The sequence below is a fragment of the Hemiscyllium ocellatum genome, chromosome 4 (genome assembly GCF_020745735.1).
Source record: "Hemiscyllium ocellatum isolate sHemOce1 chromosome 4, sHemOce1.pat.X.cur, whole genome shotgun sequence".
In the NCBI taxonomy this organism is placed as follows: Eukaryota; Metazoa; Chordata; class Chondrichthyes; order Orectolobiformes; family Hemiscylliidae; genus Hemiscyllium; species Hemiscyllium ocellatum.
The window spans coordinates 86,793,316-86,815,976 of record NC_083404.1 but is presented as its reverse complement, the minus strand read 5'-3'; the positions used below and the strand labels follow the sequence as shown (position 1 = coordinate 86,815,976).

The window sequence follows — 22,661 nt, the reverse complement described above, 5'->3', positions numbered from 1 at the left end:
TGTTCATTTCTATAACCAAAACCACCAAGACCAGAATCAATCGTTCTGCAACCTCTCTAAGATTAGTTGCCTCCTTCAATCTTTCTACTGTTGTCCTGCATTTCTATCTCAAAACAGGTCTTAACCTTGGAGAGAACGCATGGAGCTACCTTCTCTGATCTTCTTAACATCGAACCAGTCAGTTTCTTTCTAATTTTGTCATTTGCACTCATCAAGATTATCACTCTCATACTAACCCTCTTTTACCCCCTCAACTCAAAACCTATTGATTCCCATGTCCGTGTATATCAACGAGATAATTTCCTCAGGCACTCTGTCCCATCTGCCAAACTCAAATTAGTTCCACTTCCCAAAAACTTCAACTCAACCCAATCATTTTCCACAACTAACACATAATCTCAGCCTGCCTCTTCCTTTCCAAGGTTCTCACATTGTTGCCTTCCAGTGTGTTCCATCCACATCTCATGAACGTCTTTGAATCTTGATGATACTTTTGAAACAACTCGAAACAAAATAACAAATTATATCTTCAATGACCATGAAACATTATCCTGTTTCTGCACATTTGATAAAGTTTGGTCTGCCTTCCTCCCCAATCCTCTGTTTGCTATGCCTTGCTCTCAGCGAGATCCATGCAATTGCATGACATGGAGCCATTCCTTCTTACCTGAAAACAGTGGGTACATCTTCAGCAACAGACTTCTTCCCTTACAGCATACTATCATTTCCAGATCTATCTTTATACCACCTCTTCATTTTATACATATTGCCTTTCAGCATCATCATACACAAGGGTCAGCTTTCCCACGTGTATTGATAATGAGGAACTCTAATTGTATCCAAACGGCTTGTTTCAATCGACTGCCTCTCACTAGGAAATAAGGCAAATGGCCTCAGAAATGTCACAAATTTTCCCATTTCCTATCTACTGGCTCCAATTCCAGCCAGAAACTCTATTCCCTTATCACCTACTCAAATCTCATTCCCACTGACTACTTTCGCTGACAGAACATACCATTGGCATCCTATTCCTCTTTGAGCTGAACTTCAAAACCTACAAAATGAAAGACCCAATTACTACAGATGCTGGAACCCGAACTGAAAACAACGAATGCTGGAAATCACAACAGGTCAGACAGCATCCACAAAGAGAGAGCAAGTTAACATTCAAATCTAGATGACTCTTCGAAATGTTAGCCTGCTCTCCCCATGGATGCTGTCTGACCTGCTGTGATCACCAGCATTTATTGTTTTCAGTTCAAAATTTACTACCTATTTTGCAATGTCTATTGTCAGATTCTGCTCCATCTTCGCCTCTCCATTGGTGACAAAGCTTTCAGCTGTTCCAGTACTGTTGTGAAATTCTTTCCATAACCTGAAACATTAAGGGGGAGTAATTGAGTTACTCCTCCAAAACACAATTCTTCAAACAAGATTTCAAGCATGTACTTGGTCTCTAATCCAAACTTTTTTTTGAACACTGATTTGTGTTCCTGGTAGAAGGTTACCCAGGGCAATTCACTCTGACAATTATATTGATGGTCGTAAACATTGCTAAAAGGAGTCAAGTATTTGAAATGTTTTGTCTTGCACTCATCAGAACCATGATGCCAGAAACAGATCTGAACAAGGTAGGAGAAGAATGTGCAGATTGTTTGATTATTACATGTCAATTTTAATTCTCAGGTATATTCTTTCAATAATGCTAGCTTATTCGTCAACATACGTCAACATAGCACTTTAAAAAAGCCACTGACATTTGGACTCTACTATATCATGGCAATCCAGATATACCACCTGTGTCAGAACCTGTTCAATAAACTCAAACTTAGCAATTTATGCAGTTAAGTTTCAATGATTCTATATATCCTCAAATAGAAGGCGAACTCATTGTTAAGATCTTTTTTGGGTTCCCATGAGAAGCACATCTTCAATGAAAAGGCCACAAACCCCATATCCCTTGCCTATTTCTAAAATATAGGTAACGCATTTGTGATATTTGAATCTACAGCAGCAAAGAATTATTTTTTACACAGCTTAAGAAACTCTATCCTGCACTCAAATTTATTACTGAAATGGAGCAGTCAAATAGGTTCTCTTTCCTCAATGTATCAGTTGAGAACTCTTACAATGGGTTCTGAACTACTATCTAACAAAAGCTTACATTTAGTGGTCAACATACACATTGGGATTACTACACTCCCATGCAATACAAGGTCAATATTATTGGCAACATTGTGAATAGATCCTGGCCATCTGCTCACCACTGTCGTAGGGGGCATTTCAAAACCATCCTGCATAAATACTGGCACCTTGATCAAATCATTCACATATAACGTTAACTCAAGAAAATGCCTACACCCAGTACTTTTGGCCCTGAGCAATGCTCAGTCTACCTCAGATTATGCTGGAAGTGGAAAATGAATCAAAAATCTGAATAACAGGTAAAGCGAGCTGTCTCTCACTGCTACGATGCAATAATTGCAAGAGTGGTTCTCTCCACTAATGTTCAGCCAAAAAAGACATATTTGCCACACTAATGCGTCACACTGATTATGAGTTCAAATGCTGATGTGATATGCCCGGTATGAAAGGCAGATCTTACCAAATAACATGTTCTGTTGACCATCCGCAGTGGGCCGCATGCTCAACCAACACATGTTTACAAGTCTCAGAAAAGTATATCCGTCATTAGATATGATTCTGCTATTGGAAATCATTTATTCAATAATCCAGACTGTGTTAAAGAATACACAGGAAGCTAACTTAAGGTCATCAGTAGGCTCACAGTATAATGCACTAATACATGCTAAAGCTAAAGGTATAAGGACACAGAAATCTGCATCACATAGGCAGAAGTAGTTTGTACATGCATTGCACCTTTTAAAAAAAGGGACTTGTGGACAGCCAGTCTCTACTGCAACCCATGCCAACACCATGGCCAATCAGAATGTACCTTGCCCAGTCCAAAAATTAAGATTGACATTTAATTGTTCTTGCTGTATATCCATACCAATGACAGGACAACCAATCATCCTCCTCTTCTCATGCTGTATAAAATGGTGTCTCTTTATTCAATTCCGTTTCTTGGCACAGTAGTTCTGATAAGTGCAAGATGAGACAAAAGCTTCAACTTCTCGCCTTCTTTTAGCAATGTTTAAATTCTGTACTACCAAGCTATTATTTACAATTTTAGAATGGCTGGGGACAAGGTAGATGAAACTACATTGGAAGTCTTTCATTCTTCTGCGGCTAAATTCATCACCATTAAAAAAAGTGAACTATATGTTGATAGTTAGTACGTCATTTACAAAGCATGACTCCTGACAGCATATTCCTCCATTTCCATAGAAACAATTCATGATTAAACATCAGATTCAACATAAATTACATTGAAAGAAACTACCTACAGTAGTACTCGTGTCTTCTACTGCATTCACTAATATAAAGGAGCCAACTTTGGATATGCAATGATGCCTGAAATCTAAATTTTAACAAAACTTAGGAAATGCCATCAAAACTTTCCTTACAATTAAAGACATGAAGGAAGATTTCCTCCCATTTACCAACAGGATTTGCTAGTGTTCAGCTTCTAATGGGTTCTAAATAAATTGGGCAATGTGGCACATAAAGGTCACAGTCTCTATTTGAATGCAGTTTCCTGAGACCTCTATCTAACAATGTAAAAGTGCCTTCAAAGTGGATACTTCTACCTACCTGATAGCAACCATTAACTGCTTGGGAGAGGTCGTTAGCAGCCATTTGTCACCAGACGATGATGTCAGGTAGCCTGCTGTTGTTGGCTGAAATACATGGGAAACTAGAAATGTCAACATTGGAGGCTTTCTTCAAAAATTAAGATTTCATACTGTATTTTTATAGTTCTTATTAAATAGAAGAGGAATATCTGTTTCCATACATTTGCGATTTCAAGAATGAATGTCATGGATTTTTCCTAATGTTTCCTAGCCTTTAGTATGATTCTTGAATGAATCAGTGTAAATAACGTTCATCAAGCTGCTACTCCCTTCCTCAATCTCATTATTGCTATGAATGGATACGTGCTATTATCGTATTGCTCAGCATAAATTAAACCTACAGATGTCAAATGGAACCAAATCTTGTAAACATCAAACACTTTCTGGATTTTTCATAGTCAAATTTGATCTGAATATAACCAGAACATCTGTCCCAGTCCAGAACAAACATGTAACAATAGTTCGGAGCAACAATGGTTCTGAATTTGGTGCCAATGCTATGATGCCTTTAATCTGTGGCATTATATAAGACAAAATTGCAGCCAGTTCACATATTTTTCCTTCATAGGGAGCCTGTCAAAGCAAAAAATTCCTATAACTGTTCAACATCGAGATTTGCATATTTATTTTTATCTCAGCAGAGCCCAGAGCAGTCATTAATACACAGAAAACAGATCAGAAAAATGTATTTTCAAACTCTGCCAGTAGTGAGTTTTTTTTTTGCCTGGAATACACAGCAGGCTCCAGTTAGACTTGTCAATGGCAACAATTTTCCCACTGACGAATTAAATGGTGAGTATTTCACGATTCAGTAGTTGCCCTGGAGTTTACTGAGGGAATTAACATTGACAAAATCACTCAAATTTAGGTTCCCATGTATTTTTCAGCCAGTGGCAGAATACCTAACATTTGTCATCATGCAATGACAAACTTTTGCTAATAGTGTTCTCCAAGCAGTTAGTGGCTACTATGAAATTGACTGAAATATTTACAATTAAATAACCAATGCTTTCTTTGAATGCTTTCTAGAAACAAGCGTCATAGATGAAGGATGATGTTTTGAACTTGGAAGATTTCCATTAAAGTTCTGATTATTCTGATCTTTGAATACCACCCTAAAAAAACTAAGTCTTTTTTCCATCGATCAGTTTATTTTTTTCTGAACACAGTAATAGGAAAGACTGGCTTCTCATGCCTTTTCCTTGATGGAGGTATGGTGCTGGGTGGATTGGGAGAAAGTGAAGTTTGAAAATTATATCATTAGGTCACAGATCTGTTATCATTGTTGAGAAGTTAGGGGTTACAAGTAGGTAGCAAAGAATCTTCAATATATTTCACATAAAAACTGCATTTCAAACTTACTTTCATTGCTTTCCTTTAGCAATGCATCATCATTGTCTTCTTCTTCATCCTCATCCTCTGCTGTCTTTATCTCTTCAGAGGGCGGCTGCAAATAATGACAGAAGCGATGAATGATCTTGCAGCAAAACATCCCTTTAACACAACCAGATTAACTATTACATTTTATTTATCATACCTAGCTAATTGCAACCACGATAGTCACATGCCTGGAGTGGAAATTTTAAAAAAAGAAAAAAAATTGGACCATTTAAATTTCACATAAGGTGAGAAGAAAATCAACACCCATAATGAGAGTAAAGTTTTGTATTTTCTGTGGACTAGACACTGCATATGAAATGACTTTAGAAAAAGAATAAGAGTTATTCTAGGATGGTATGATCGGAATCTATCAAAACTATACAGCCCTGCTTACCCAAAAAAGACGCCGAGAAGGAAAACTTTGTAGTTGGGAATGGGAAAAAATATGTATTTAAAAACCTCCTGTCCTGTCATCATTACCAAGAAAATAGAATTTCGGGAAAAGTGACATGCAGCTGTTCGACAGTGGGGAGGGTGACTGTGCATAAACTTCAGAGGAATTGTTATAATATTTTATGGTAATTTCAGATGCATTTGTGACATCAGAAATAATAAGCAAGTTGATAGTCTTGCGACTATTTTATTCCATAATCTGTATATATGAGGGATTCTTAGGTTGGATAGCAGTAAAACTAAGTAATTTGAAAACACCTGAATGAGAACTTGATAAACAGCAATAAACTAGCTGATATGCAAATAAATTCGGGGTATGTAAATTGTCTATTAAATAAGATTACAATTAAATGTGAAATAATTTCAAAGCGAATGGCCCATTTTTGAGCTTTTGAGATGACAAAGTTTACAGCTATTGAAATGAGAAATAGATTATTCATGCAGATTCAAAAGAAATTAGAAGCACCCTTTTTAAACTATGAAACCAGGAGTTCTCCTGATAGCTGTTAATGCTATTTGAAATATAATTTATTTATGGCTTCCAGAATTAAAGAGGCTATTTTGAAGATAACGAACAGTAAGTTTACATTCCAGTTGGAACATTCAAAGTGTGCCATATTGCCAGGCAAATAGGCAATGGAAGGTTAGGAAAGTTTTCCCTGTCTTTCCATGGTTTTGTTCATTGAAAGAAAAGGACAAATCAAAACTGGCCAATTGCCACACAGCCTTTGATCATCAGCAAAGTGATGGTAAGACCGGTTGACAGTACTGTCAAATGACACTTACTCAGAAGTACCCTGTTCACTATTGTTCAGTTTGGGTTCTGCAGGTCCTCTTATTCCCATCATTACAGTCTTGCTCCAAACAAAGACAAAAGAACTGATCTCCAGAGACAAGGCAAGAGTGATTACCCTTGACATTAAGGGAACATTTGTCGGAGGATAACATCAAGGTATGCAAGCAAAACTGGAGTCAATGGGAATCGAAAGGAAAGCTATCCACTGGTTGAAGTTATACCTGGCACAAAGGATGATGATGTGGCTGTTGGAGGTTAATCATTTCAGTCCAAGGGCACCACTGGAGGACTTCCTCAAATCAGCATCCAAGGTCCAAAAATCTTCAGCTGCTTCATCATTGACTTTCTCGCCATCATAAAATCAGAAGTGCGGATGTTCACTGATAACTGCACAATATTCAGCACCATTCACAACTCAAATACAGAAGATGTGTCCATATGCAGCAGGACTTGGATAACACCAAAGCTGGGGCTGATAAGTGGCAAGGATCATTTATGCCACGTAAATGCTAGGCAATTGCTATAGCCAATAAGAGAGAATCTAATCATCCCCCCCATGACATCCAGTGGGATTATCACCATAAAGTATACCTTCAACAATATCCTGACCAGATATTGTACTAGAATATAAACAGTGTGGCTGACACCAGGCCAGAGGCTAGGAATTATGTGGCCAGTAACTCACCACATGGCTCCCCAACGCCTGTCCACAATCCACAAGGCATAAGAGGAGTGTGAAGGGAATAGTCTCCACCTGCTTGGATGAATTAGGTGCCAAAAACATTCAAGAAACACAACAACATCTCAGATAAAACAGCTTGCTTAATTGGCACCACACCCAACACCTTCTTCCACTAACAAACAATGGCAATACAAAACACACTGCAGAAAATCATCACAGTTCTGTGAAACTGCAACCTCTACCACATAGAAGGACAAGAGTAGATATATGAGACTACTGCCATTTGCACGCTTCTCTTCAAGCTATATAATACCCTGACATGGAAATATATCACTGCTGTTTCATTGCTGCTGGGTCAAAATCCTTGAACTTCCTTCCCAACAGCACTACAAGTGTATCTATCAATTGAGCCTCCATCCATCTAGTTGCACAGCTTCCCTACTGGAACAGGTGAAGATAACTCACCATTATCTTCTCAAGGACAATTAACGATAAGTAATATAAGTTGGCTTAGCCCATGATGGCTACAGCACATGATCAACTTTTTAAAAAATAAAACAGCAGTTGACTTTAAAATCAAAGACAGCTAAATCTCTGCATTTCAAGGGAGCAAGAGAGATAAATGTTTGCCAGGCCTCTAGTTGAAGCAGTGAAAACACTAACCTTAATGCAGTTTTAAGACAGAACTGAAGGAGGAATGAAAGACAGGGGGAATATGGCTAACTTGGAGATAGGAGAAAGTGAGGACTGCAGATACTGGAGATCAGAGCTGAAACAGGTGCTGCTGGAAGAGCGCAGGAAGAAGGGCTTATGCCCGAAACGCGATTCTCCTGCTCCTTGGATGCTGCCTGACCCGCTGCGCTTTTCCAGCAACATATCTTTTAACTTGGAGATGGAGGGACAAATGTGTAATAACCATGAGAGTGACAAGCTGCTGAGGAAACAAGGGGCGGGGGGGGAGGGGGAGAGAGAGAGAGAGAGAAACAGGGGCAGGTAAGAACGAGGGATATTTCTGAGGTTGAGCCATTAAAGGAAGTGAGTGCAATGATGTCCAAGCTTGAACTGGTGGCTAGTCATAAGGTGCTTAAGAAGCAGAGAAGCTTACTTAGCTGAAGACCATTGGAAGGACAGCAAATACATTTAGGAGGATCCAAATGAAATTGACAGCTGCAGCAGTTTGAGATGATCTCACAAAGTGAAGGAACCTTCAAAAGTCCAATAAGTGGCCAATGGTTTCACGTGAATGGGGAGGTCAAAGTGGGGTTCAGTTGAGGATGCCCCCAGTTTTAAAGTGTAAGCGATTGTAGTTTTTTTTATTCTACGGAATAATTTATATTCTAAATTAGTTTAATTAGTAGTGTTTGTTAGTAAAGTAAAATTATTTGTTTAATCTGTATAATCCTATTGCTTCATTCTCTCAGTAAATAATGAGGAATTTTTGAATTTGTCTTCAATGTTGACAGTCTCAATGGAGATCATTATGCTGGGGTTAATTTTTTATAGACTCTCCTAGTCCATAATCTAAACTTTATATCTCTCTCTTCTATCTTGCTCCAATGCTGTTAGTACAGATGCAGCAGGCAACTGACCTATTGTAATATTAATTGAGATGTCAATGGATATGTTTTTTAATCAAATTTTCTCACTACTCCATGATCATTTTGAAGGGTAAAGGCATCACATTTTTGTTCTTAAAGATTCCTTCACTGACTCTGTTCCTCTCAAGAACACGAAATTCAGGATTACATAAGACATTTTGCCTGTCCATAATTGCAACCATACATTCAATTCCTCAGCTGTCTTCTCCATTTTATTCCATCCAACAACTATCTCCACACTCTTGCTTCTACTCTACATTACTTTTTTCTCCCTCATTGCCTCCAAGCACATAATGAGATCATGCGACATCATTTTGCTCTTTTTTGACACATTACTGCAATCTCCATCACTGGATAACTTCACTCTATCCACCCAGCTCACTATTATTAAACATTTGTCTCAAAAACCTTTCATCTTTCATTCTAAAAATACTCTTTAAATTCTCTGAACAAGCTACTGAGATCCAGTTCTATTTTAGCACGGCAGCATAGTGGTTAGCACTGCTGCCTCACAGTGCCAGAGACCCGGGTTCAATTCCCACCTCAGACGACTGTGTGGAGTTTGCACTTTCTTCCTGTCTGCTTGGGTTTCCTCCAGGTGCTCCGGTTTCCTCCCACAGTCCAAACATGTGCAGGTTAGGTGAATTAGCCATTCTAAATTGCCTGTAGCGTTAGGTGAAGGGTAAATGTAGGGGAGGGCTGGAGCAATCTATAGTGGGCATTGTGGGCAGCACGGTGGCACAGTGGTTAGCACTGCTGACTCACAGCACCAGAGACCTGGGTTCAACTCCCACCTCAGGCGACTGTCTGTGAGGAGTTTGCACTTTCTCCCCGTGTCTGCGTGGGTTTCCTCCGGGTGCTTCGGTTTCCTCCCACAGTCCAAAAACGTGCAGGTTAGGTGAATTGGCCGTGCTAAATTGCTGAAAATGTGTTGCTGGTCAAAGCACAGCAGGCCAGGCAGCATCTCAGGAATAGGAAATTCGACGTTTCGAGCATGAGCCTTCCTGATGAAGGGCTCATGCTCGAAACGTCGAATTTCCTATTCCTGAGATGCTGCCTGGCCTGCTGTGCTTTGACCAGCAACACATCTTCAGCTGTGATCTCCAGCATCTGCAGACCTTATTTTTTACATGCTAAATTGCCCATAGTGTTAGGTTAAGGGGTAAATGTAGGGGAATGGGTCTGGGTGGGTTGCGCTTCTGAGGTTCGGTGCGGACTTGTTGATATGTAGAAAAAGCCTGTTTCCACACTGTAAGTAATGTAATGTAAATGTAAATCAAAGCATAAAAGCAAATTATTGCGGATGCTGGAATCTGAAACCAAAAGAGAAAATGCTGGAAAATCTCAGCAGGTCTGGCAGCATCTGTAAGGAGAGAAAGAGCTGACGTTTCAAGTCTAACTGACCCTTGTGAAAGCGAAAAAAAAGGAGAAATAACTAGGCTGAGAGAAGGCGAGTCATGGCTCCAGAAGCAAAGGTAGCAATAAAGAGGTGATAATGACAGTACATAGAGAGATTATAGGGAGATTAGGAGCTGGGAATGACCAAGGCTGAAGCCAGTACTATGTGACAAAATATGTGGGGATGGGTGAAGCAGAGGCTAAATGGAAAACAGGTGAGAAGGGTAGCAAAGGGGGGAAGAGGAGAGAAAAAGGTGATGAGAGAGTGGGGAGCGAGAGAAAGAGAGACAATCAAGAAATAAGAGGTACAGAACAGTGAAAAAAGATATTTAAATAAAATAAATAAAATTATGGAGCAGAATGAAAACAGAGAGGTCGAGATAGGATAAAGTTGTTGAATTATCCCATCTCGATCCCTCTTTTTTCATTCTTCATAGTTACATCCTCAAACATTTCCAGAAGATTAGTCAAGCACAATTTCCCCTTCATAAATCCATGCCGCATCTGCCCTATCCTGTTACTGCTATCCAAATGAGTCATAATTTCATCTTTTATAATTGACTCCAGCATCTTTCCCACCACTGACATCAGGCTAACCAATCTATATTCCCTGTTTTCTCTCTCCTTCCCTTCTTGAAAAGTGGGACAACCTTAGCCACCCTCCAATCCGCAGGAACTGATCCTGAATCTATAGAACATAGGAAAATGATCACCAATGCGTCCACAGTTTCTAGAGCCACCTCCTTAAGTACCCTGGGATGCAGACCATCAGGTCCCGGGAATTTATCAGCCTTCATACTTCACAGTCTAACACTATTACTTGCTGAATATAAATTCCCTTCAGTTCATCCATTACCCTAGGTCCTTCAGCCACTATTACATCTGGGAGATTGCTTGTGTCTTCTCCAGTGAAGACAGATCCAAAGTACCTATTAACTCTTCTGCCATTTCCTTGTTCTCCGTAATAAATTCACCCGTTTCTGTTTTCAAGGGCCCAATTTTAGTCTTAACCACTTTTTTTCTTTTCACATACCTAAAAAAGCTTTGATTATCCTCCTTTTGATTGCCAGTTTTGGCCAGATAGTGGTAACATATAGATTATCAATTTTCAACTTCATCTGATTTTTAATACCTAGGACGTATCATGAACTAAAAAGTTCAAAAAAGCCAAATATTGACCTAAAATGGCCACTATGATCTCATTAGCATGAACTGAGATAAGTACAGGAAGCCAATATAGAATAAACAAAACTGTTTGAACTACAATTACCATTTTACTTTGAAGAGTTACCATGTCTGGCTTCAAGAAATTAACACCACCTGTTTCAATTTTCACATGCCTGATAAGGGGCATACACTGGACATGGAATGTTGCCTACAGAAAACATGTTCCTACAGCTTTGAGGAACAATGAGACTAAATTTGGATAAACATAATGAACACTATTTTAGCAGCTGCCTCTGAGCAGAAAAGACAAAGAACTATGGATTGATAGCAACAAGAATTCAAGACCTCTCTTTTTCTCTTCCCTCCCTCGTTTGCCTCAGCATGTCAGAAGACAATACTTCATGAAAAAGCAAATTGGGAAACCACCATTCATCGAAATCACAAAGGTATTTTCTAATTTTGCCACTGTTGAGGATACAATTCTCAGGTTAAAAATCTAACACCTCACAAACCATAAGGACTTTTGGTATTACGCCTGTGCTGACAGTTGATAGCTTCAGGCTCAAACTAAAAATAATTCGTTGTGATCAATTGGGCGAGGGTGGGGGGTTTAAAAATGCTGATTCATCCTTTCTCATTATGATATGCTGTACTAACTAGCCTGTTTTGACCGTCCTGTGGCATTTAACTACTCCTTCTTTCTTCACTTTGTTGCATGGCATGGTTTCACGCCCCCTCCTCCCCCCACCTTAACACAGCCAGAACATGAGGTAGACATCATATTCTTTGCAAGTTTAGTTCCAAAAGATGCATTCACAGTTGTTTCTTGTCAGTATTCAGTGCCTTGAGAATATTACTCATAAGCATGGGGTCAACATTTACATGTATAATGGCAAAGCCCAATTTAATCCGTTTTGATGCCATTCTTGTCTTCTCCTCCCAATAGAAGTATGGCTGATCTAATCATGGCTTCAACTTCATTTTGCTGCCTGCCCCTGTAACTGTCAACTTCTTTTTAGATTTTTCCAACTATATATTCTGGTCATCATGAAGACCTCAAATTTCCACCTCCCTAATGTTACTAGTTTCTTGCCAAAGTCCTGAGTACTTACATCCTTCAGAATACACAACTCATCCAAAACAGTTTTAGCTGCATACACTATTAAAAAGTGCCTTGATTTCTACATTTCCCAATTAATTGAATTTCTATCCAATTGTACATTAATTTCCCACATTTTTGGATATTTGCCTGTAAATCTATTCTTTACCTCGCTCCTCCCTATTTCAACAATTATGTTCATTCCGATGGGAAAGTCTGCATAGTGGTACTGTTACAGAACTCATAATTCAAAGGACCACACTAATCCTTCCACAACATTGTCATCACTGCTGACGAGTGATGTCTAATTTCTCTTGAAAAGCTGAGTTGCCTCACTGAACTTCTGCCGTCCATGCAGTGGGCTTTGTAGATATGAGCTCAAATTATATCATGGCAGCATCAATTCCATTTAAAAATCTAGAATAGAATGTTAGCTGCTTTAATTATGATGAAGAAACTTCTGGATCGTAGTTCACAAATAACCTTTAGAGGATGATTTGATCATCTTTACAAGTTCTACAGAAATCAGAAGAAAGTGATGACTGTAGATGCTGGAAATCAGAATCAAAAAGTGTGGCATTGGAAAAGCCCAGCAGGTCAGGCAGCATTCAAGGAGAGTCAGTCTACATGTGACTCCAGATCCAGAGCAATGGATCTCTGCCTCTGAAATAGCAGCAAGCTAATTGTTTGTATAAAATCATTACAGAAAATAAAATAGCACTGTGGGTGCACCTGCACTACACAGCAAGTTTAAGAAGGTGCCACACTGCCACCTTTTCAAGGACAATTAGGGATAGGTAACGTTTGATTGTCTTGCCAAAATGGTCAAATTAAAGGAACAAATTAAAAATAGTGCTCCTGACTCCACCTCTGCTCTTCCGATTGTAATCCAATTTGAATTCTTTTCAGCAGTGTTTCTAGTGGTTTTGAACATTCTTCAAAGACTCCTCTGCCTTAAAATATCAGCACATCCTCACACTCTTTTCAATTTACTGCCTCTTCTAAACCTACTTGCTAGATTTCATGGTTTGGTTTGTGAAAATCTTTGGTACATTTTTGTTATGGGTTTCATATTAAAGTCAGTTTTTCTCACAATCTGCGATGAATCATACAATTGAGATATAGTGAGCTCAGGCTTGTCATTCTGCCTGTTTTAATACAACTAAACAGTGTTCAGTGGTAGCTATAACGTAGACTCTTGCTCTTTACAGTTATGGTACACAAGCAAGTCAGGATATCACAATAGATATTTCATAAGATGGCACTGCACTTTTATGCTTCATGAACACAAAATTTGAAAGATACTCACAGGTAGTTCCTTGGCCAATTTGATAACCATGTTGTCTAGGTACTCAGGCAAGCTTTTGAACTGCTGATTAGTTGGTTGAAAGAAATGTGGGCTTCGTCGTGCCAGCAGCCTCAAGGCCCTCCAGCCATAATTGGAATTGTTAACCACTCTGTGAAGTAAAAAGTGCTGTCAGAATATGAACAGATTATAATAATACTTTGTAGGAAAGTTAACAGATTTACACCTTTAAGTTTGTGAACTAGCAACAACTTACTTGTACTCTTCTTCAACCATGTTTTCTGGATCAGCTTGCTCAATAGCTTCTTCAAAAAACTCTTCCAAAGTGGGCATAAATTCCCTGCAAAACAGATAACTCACATCAAGGTAAAGATAAAAACATGGTAGTGTAATGCAAAATAGCCTTTGCAAAACCTAACAGCCTTATCAAGGAACATACTTGATGCCTGAACCCCAGTAACCTACTAAATGTAAGGTAAACATAGTTAAATTGCAACCAATTAGACATTTGCAGATCATCTGATATTTCTGATCTACCTAGAAGCTAGTCAGACCAGATGTTGGAGCTCCACAGAAAGCTCACAGCTGTCACGAGTAGGCAATGAAGTTCAAGGATGTACTTTATTAAAATTAGAAAATATAGTCAGGCTGAAAAACATGGTGGTGGCAATGAAGGTGCTACTGACTGGGATACAGAGGGATGAAATTAGGAAAAGTTAGAGTGAACATTCTCAACACAAAGCCTAGATAATTCATTAAGCAGCTTTTTACGACCAAAGGCAAACAATTTTGTGGAGCTGTTAACGGAGTTGCTTAAAGTTACCTTTCAAAAACTAGTTTATCACTTTAAACCAAGTATTTTTCATATTAGGTCATTAGTGTCAAATTCTGACCACAAGGACAGATAAAATGCAATTTCAGCATACTGAGATAATGTTAATTTCAGAATGCATCAAGGAGTGATGTCAATATCCTTGTTCAACTTTCAACATGATCATTCGTATTTCACATTTTCCAATTTGAATTGGACATTCATTCAGCAGGAAATTTCAAATTCAGGATAGATTTTCAATGCTTCATGTGGCAATACATAAATGCATTAACACCTTTACCACTGATTCACAAAGACTCAATGTCAAGATACATCTCTTACCTGCTTTCAGATTTACAGGCTTCCATGTTATCAGGGCACAGATTCCAAAGCCGTGTCAATTCTTCACTGCAGGAAACCAAAAATGATTTTAGTTATATGCAGTATGATAATACAAAGATTTACACAAAGCTGTCTTAATTTTATAAGTTTAAGTACCACTAAAACAGATTAATTCTTTAAACTGGTGTCACAACCAGTTAGCTAATCAAACTATTACACAGATTATGCAGGCAGTGAGATGCAAAACATGTTGACTTCATTAATACATGTGTAAAACCTGGAAGTTATGAAAATCTTGATGAAGTTGTGAGCCTTAATGTAGATTTGACAGTATTTAACTCAATTTTTTTTAAAAGAATTGTCTTTAAAACAGCAAAATTAAACTTCTAATATAGCATTGAAGAGTTACAGTCACATTGTTCAAAATTATGGATATTTTAGAAATTTCAAGAAGTGAATTATATGGCACAGAAAGCCATCAACTATTTATCCATCACTTGAACCTAAGCAGAATCTGATTTGGAATAAAAGGTTGGATGGTCTTAGTCTGTCAGCTATAAAAGGTCCTACATTAAGTGTGTTTGGACATATTCAAATCAATCCTGAATGTGCATGACTAAAAGGACTAGAAGATTCTTTCTGGCTTTCTACTTCAGAAAAGCTTTGAGTGTCTGCTGTGGAGAGTGGAGCATTGCACACCAGTCTAGCAGATAAGTTGAGGCTCATTGTGGGGTCAGAGTGTTTGGCAATAGGCCTGAGTGCTAAAAATGGATAACCTGGAGTCCCAAGCTCAATGACTAGTACCAAATAGAATACAATATATTTATACGGGAAGAGAACACCAGTTAGATGATGCCAAACAGTTGACTACAAGTTTTATTTAAATTTAAAACCTGACTCCAATTGATCAAATCAGTGCCTTGAGAAGTGAAGGAGAGAAGGGTTAGTTTACATTTCTTGAGATGAAATAGATGCAATGTGTGCATAAGTTCTTTCTGTCCACAAAGAACAGAGCTCATGTTCTGAGTATGTGTAGCTCAGTACAAGTGACACAAGTGCACCATTACTAAAAGCCCTCACACTACAGGGCACAAAAGGTATTTCAAATATTTTAAAATGTAATTTATTGAAAAAGAGGCAGGAATGTTTTAAAGATGTATTACGATATTTTGTTTCATTGGTTTAGTCTATTAACAGTGTCCTTCACCACTGAGGGATCAAAGATGAAATCAAGAGGTTAAAAATTAAACTACCCCTTTCCTTGAATACCCATCTCTGACATACTGCTCTGAGATAACTGTCGAACTGTCTGAAGTTCGTTTTGAGGTTTGTGACTAAAATTAGATATCATCTAGAAATTGGAGTATCAAACATGCAAGAAAAGGAAGGAGCTAAAAAAAGGTGAAGAGAAAGACTTACTTTCCCATCAAGACCTTCTTGCCTGGCCCTTTTCCAAAGAAATCCTCAGGAGCAGGTCGTTTTTTTGCAGGCTTTGGAAATTTGGATTCAAGTGATCTTTAAAAAACCAAACATAATTGACCAAAGGGAATTTATGATTTTCAGTGCATCTGTGCATGTGGAGATGAGATTTCACACACATGTGCCAGTGGATTTGTCTGGGGTATTCATACTATACCTGCCATGTATGTCATATAGTGTCCATGGTATATGAGAGATATAGTGTATGGGAGAGATCTGGTGTGACAAGTGCACTGTGTACACGTGTATGACATGTGCATATGGTGTGAGGAGAGGCAGAGATGGGGGGAGGGGAAGCGAGGGAGGGGGGGGAGAGAGAGAGAGAGAGAGAGAAAGCGCGTGCAGAGTAGAGAAAGGGGGGCAACAGAGAAGAAAGATGGAGGGGGAAGGGGAGAGAAAGAAAGGGGAAAGAGAGCAAGAAACAGAGTTGTGTTGAGAGAGATGTGGCGCACGCAGGCATGAGAGAGGAGTTGTGCGCATGGGTGACGTGTGTTACAGGAATGCATACTCATGAGGCATGATGACTGTGTATAATGTGGGTGAGGGAGATGTAATGTATGTGCAAACTGTATGCTGGATGTGTGCATGAGTGCCAGTAGAGTGTGGTGTCTGGTTGTCTGCTGGTGCTTGGTTGTGGAAGGACGAATTGAATGTGTAGGTGTACAGGCTTGATGGGCAGAGGTGAATGACGTATAGTGTCTTTTAGTCTGGAAGAAGCATGCGCAGGGGCCTGATGGTTGTGGCAGGGGGTGAACACAGTATGGGCCTAGTCAGCAGAGGGCAAGTGCTTGCTTGCACGCACAAGCCTACTGGAGAGGGAGAAGTACATGCACAGACCTATGCATGAGTGCGTGAACATATATATTGTGTGTGAGAGTGAGTAATAAAGTGTAAAGTGCGCACATGCGTGGCATGTAGAAGTATGTACCTGTAAATGCCAGTGAGAGTGTGTGCAACTGTCTGTATGAGCCTGATGTGCATATGTTCACATACCTGTACACGCCTGACATACCTATGCCCTTAATGTGGGGGAATACGCGCACATGGTGGAAATATCCATGTATATTGGGGAGGTGTCTGCATAGGCACATGGTGGGAGAGTATGCATGCATTCACTGTTTGATAACGTCTACACATGCGTGATGAGAATACAAGTTTTCATGGGCAAATACTGAGCTTGTGTCTTTCTTCATGCACCTGGTGGGAGTGCATGTGCACGCACATGTATGTACATGCCAAACTTGGTGGAAATATACATATATACATATTTAGACACACCTTGTATTGGGCAATGCACCCAACTTCCATGTGGGTAGCTGGATGCACGTGCCTCATGAGGGTGTGTGTGTGTTGCACATACCTAGTGTGTACATGTAAGAGTCTTGTGCGAATGACTGTGCAAATTTGTGAAAATGTGTGCGCTAAGCATTCATGTGAGAAGGGTAGTGTGTGTCTACATCTGCACTTGTGCGCACATGCACATTCCAAGTGTGTGTCTCCACGTGAGCACGTGCTTCCACATGCATCATGTCTGGGGAGGGAACAATGCATGCTCATAGCATGTGATGAGAGCAACACACACATTTGCATGCGTACGTGTATGGTGTTAGGACTGCATGTGCGCATGCATGTGTGGTGGGAGAATGAGGCAGTACTACACTTGTGTGGCATGGGAACTGGCTGTCTGACAGAAGGCAGAGAGAGACTTGGAATAAAAGGTTCTTTTTTGGAATGGCAGCCAGTGGCAAGTGGTGTCCTGCAGGGCTCAGTACTGGGGCCACAGCTGTTCACTTTATATATGAATGATCTGGATGAAAGGACTGGGAACATTCTAGCGAAGTTTGCTGATGATATGAAGTTAGTGGGCAGGTAGGTAGTACTGAGGAGGTGGGGAGGCTGCAGAAAGATTTAGACAGTTTAGAAAAGTGGTCCAGGAAATGGCTGATGAAATTCAACATGAGCAAATGTGAAGTCTTGCACTTTGAAAAAAATAGAATACAGGCTTGGACTATTTTCTAAACAGTGAGAAAATTCATAAAGCCAAAGTACAAAGGGAAAGAGTTTACGTGTGCACAGCATGCAGCAGTCTGATGAATGTGTATAAATAGAGCTGGTGGGTGTGCCTGGTATGAACATACTTCCATTTGCTTTGTGGTTGTACATATGGGCCTAGTGGGAAGGACTGCATGCATGCACTGGGATGTATGTGATTGGTGGAAGAATGTGCTCACGTACATACTGAGATTGAGAGTACGTATGTATATCACGTGCACACTTCTGGTGAGAGAATATGTGTGTGCCTGCCCATGTATATGTGATAATAAAGCCAATTCAATTTAATTCAGCTTAACATGTTTGGTGGGATAACGTGTACGCTCGTTCAAGCATTGGCTGATATGTGCATGTGCATATATATGTTGGGAATAGGCATGTGCACGTGTGGTGGGAGGTGTGTCTGTAGTTTGTGCAACGGTGTAGGAGGACGTGAGAGAAAAAAAACACTCGTCATTTCAAACATACAGCAACTTTCCAGACTTCCATTTTTGACATTTGATTTAACACTGCAATCCATCAATGATCAAGCCAGAAATCACCCCTCAATTTTCTACACTCCAGGGTAAAAAGTCCCAGCCTATCCCGACAGCTCAAACACTTTAATACACCACTATCCTACTGTCATTATATACTACCATTGCATCAAACTCCTGAAACTTCCAGATTGACAGAGACTGGGGAGCAGTTTCACCGGATGGACTGCAGCGGCTAATAAAGAATGCCCACCATCTTTGTGGGGGCAAATATGGTCTATAATTGCAAGCCTCACTAATCACAGAGAGATCCCAAGAATAAATTGAAAATGTCTCGCGTTTAATTTGTGCATAGGAACAGGTTTACATTATATCAATGTAATTTGACACATTTTTCAACATAATACAAATGCAACCTTGCATGAAACCAGAAAATAACAGTTACTTTATTTGTACTGCATTATTTGATAAGAATTGCCTGCTTGAAATTTCTTCAATTAAAATCAAATCTTCATGACAAGACAAATTGCAATCTTATAAGAATAAAATAGAAGAAATCTGACAGAAGTCAGCTGGCATAGCATATTGGTTTACCGGTTATGCTATGGAATATTACGAAGAAAGTGAGTCGCACTGGACAGATGCCTGTTCATCCTTAAAGTATATACATGGTTGAAGAGAAAAGAATGCTAAAAATAATATTAAGTTTTAAAAGATATACCTCTCTTTAACAAAGCTTGGACAACCTTCATTTTTCCATGCAATCCAATTTTCCTCACTGTGTAGTATATGCTGCAATCAAATAAAAATGAATTAATTCTTACTTCATGTTAAAACAAATCAGTGTGCTTTCACCTCTTCATAAATTTGCTGCATCAGCAATTTAGTGAGTAAATGCAATTGATATATTAATGAGTTGTGCTGAAATGGAACAAAATCTTCTTCAATTTACAGTTCTTTCTGACAAGGTCATATTTAAATTCATAAATACAGAAACAGACCCTTTGGTCCAATGCATCTATGCCAATCAGGTTTCCCAAACTAGCCCCCTTTGCCTGCATTAGACCCATATCCTTCTAAATCTTTTCTATTCATGTGTCAAATACTTTTAAATGTTATAATTGTACCTGCATCAACCACTTCCACTGGCAGTTCATTCCATACATGGTCCATCTTCTGTATTAAAATGTTGCTCCTCAGATCCATTTTAAATCTTTCCCCTCTCACCTTAAACCTCTGCCCTCTTGTTTTGGGCTCCACTAACATGGGGAATAGATATATCCTCTCATAATGTTATAAACCTCTATAAAGGTCAGCCCTCAACTTTCTACGCACCAGGGAAAAAAGTCCCAGCCTATAGCTCAAACATTCTAGTTCATCACTGTCCTACTGTCATTATGTACTACCATTGCATCAAAATCCTGAAACTTCCAGATTGACAGAGACTGGGGAGCAGTTTCACCAGATGGACTGCAATGGTTAAAAAAGAATGCCCACCATCTTTGTGGGGCAATTATGGCCCATAACTGCTAACCTCACTAACCACAGAGAGATCCAAAGAATAAATTGAAAATGTCTCATGTTCAGTTTGTATCTAGGAACAGATGTAGGCCAGTCAGCCCCTTGCTATCTTGACAGATTTGTGGCCTAATTCTGCATACCTGGCCCATATCCCTTAATACCTTTCCTTAATGTATCTGTCTCAGATTTAAATCTAACAACTGGTGTAGCATCAGTTGCTATTTGTGGGAATCTTAAGATCCCTTTGGTGCCAACATCTCTCCTGAACAATCTGTTCCTAACTTCAAATTGTTACCTCATTCTAAAATCCCCAAACAATGGAAATAGTTTATCTTTATCTACCCTATCTTTTTATATCAATATCTTGAAGACCACTTAAAACTTTCTAAATTTTAGAGAAAACAGGCCTAATAATCTGTCTTCCTAGCTTAACCCCTAAAACACATGCATCATTCTTGTAAACTTATGTTGTACTCCCTTCAGGGTCAATATAACCTTCCTAAGGTTTACTGTTATTCGTTGACTTTGGCTACAGAAGGAACATGGTATTACAATTGCTCGAAACGTCGAATTCTCTATTCCTGAGATGCTGCCTAACCTGCTGTGCTTTGACCAGCAACACATTTGCAGCTGTGATCTCCAGCATCTGCAGACCTCATTTTTTACTCACTGGCCTTGGACAAGGTAAGGAGCAAAGAAGGGTCAAAGTGAGGAAAATAAGTTAGCTAAAAGCAATCTTGATCACTGATCACTATGCTTTCAGAAAAACATGCGTGCACTCAAGTATTTTTAGTTTTCCTTTTGTCAATTAACTCCTAACTGAAATCAATAGATTGAATTCAGAAATTCAAAATCATTTGACATACCTCTACCATGCTAGAAAACTTTTCTCCATCAGGTGGTGTCTCTTTGAATAACTAGAAAAGTTATCAAGGAACCAAAGTGTTAGTGACATTTATGTTGACATAATTCTATGATTTGGATGACAATTGATTAATCTAATTAATCTAATATGGATAAACATAGCATTTCCATTGAAATAACCTGAACATGAAATTAACTTTTACAAGAACAGACTACAATTTAGTTTAGTTAAATAGTCACGTCAGTGTTTCAGTTCAAACTCTACCTGGGAACAATCAAAAATAGTATTCATTGCTGTGTACATGTAAACAACAAAATTCAGGTTAATACTGCAGCATATTTTCTCAACGTTCTATGTTTTTATGAAGGATACATGACACAGAAATAGGCCATTCTGTCCAAATGATCTACTTTCGTAATCTTTTATCTCCTATTCCATCATATGCTTATTCAGCTTTCCAAGTTCATTTAAATAATTTATTCCACACACTTACAGTGGTAGCTTGCTCTACATTTTCACCACTTTGGTTCAATAAGCTTCTTTTGAATTCCTGATAGAATTTCTTAGTCACCAGCTTATATCGATGACCTCTACTTTTGCTCTTCCTTACCAAAAGAAATATTACCTCAGTATTCACCGTATCATAAGTCTTTAAAAGAAAAGTTAAGTCACCGCTTATGTTTTCTCTCTCATATTTCTGGTTCATGCTTGAAAATTGTTACGACATGGGGTAAAGCCCTCTGCTAATTTAAACCCGACACACAGAGAAACTCAACTCGTGCAATAAGCTGTTAAAATTTGAGGGGCAAAAAACTATCCCAAAGGTCACTATTTGAAGTAAATATTAACAACTTTATCCTTTAAGTCCAACAGAGAATATTAAAATCAACAACTACTTACACTCCTTTCTCTTAAACTATCTTTTACCTCCCACTCTACAATACTAGTCCAATAATCCCGATTAAGATTTACAAAAAAAAAATCACATTTCAAAACCAGTCAGATATGCCGATTCTCCTTTGTATGTTTTCCTTTGTAGATTCTCTCCAGGTCAGCCTCGAAATTCTGCTGTGCAAATTCTCCACAGACAGGTATCTTTCAGAGAGCTCTTCAGCTCCCAGTCAACATTAGTTGGTCTTTGGCAGTTCTCCCCCAACTGTTCAAAATGTCTGGTTTTATACCCAAAACATCAGATTGTTTCATTGGTTTTAATATTATCAGAATACTAAATTACAATTTGATTGGATTTTGGTATCTTGGGCACAATTTAAACTGTCTGGCTGATTTTGAGTTTAGTTTTGTTTCATGGCAACCCAGTTGCTACTATTTGTTTTGACCAAATGTTACATTGTTACCCTGTTCAGGGCTCTGTGCCTCGTCAGTCCTTGCTAACTTTTCAACTCTATTAAAAGGTACAGTTCAGTACTATACCTTCATAACATAGTCTTCTCTGCATCTCTCCAACATTTCTTTTTGAA

The 22,661-nt window shown here is 38.9% G+C and overlaps 1 protein-coding gene across 3 annotated transcripts in view; it reads right to left on the bottom strand.

Moving 5' to 3' along the window:
- The window catches only part of thoc1 (THO complex 1), an 84,374-nt gene that overhangs the window by 8,478 nt on the left and 53,235 nt on the right, over positions 1–22,661 (bottom strand). For 2 of the 3 annotated variants that reach the window (XM_060824372.1, XM_060824373.1), the window contains exons 14-20: positions 21,185–21,235; positions 19,519–19,589; positions 16,210–16,305; positions 14,791–14,856; positions 13,894–13,977; positions 13,641–13,788; positions 5,121–5,205 (exon numbers count right to left, since the gene is read on the bottom strand). In XM_060824372.1, coding sequence (XP_060680355.1) covers positions 5,121–5,205; positions 13,641–13,788; positions 13,894–13,977; positions 14,791–14,856; positions 16,210–16,305; positions 19,519–19,589; positions 21,185–21,235 — 601 coding nt within the window. Of the gene's footprint in view, positions 1–3,717; positions 3,804–5,120; positions 5,206–13,640; positions 13,789–13,893; positions 13,978–14,790; positions 14,857–16,209; positions 16,306–19,518; positions 19,590–21,184; positions 21,236–22,661 lie in introns of all 3 variants that reach the window. The other variant, XM_060824374.1, reaches the window with a different exon arrangement.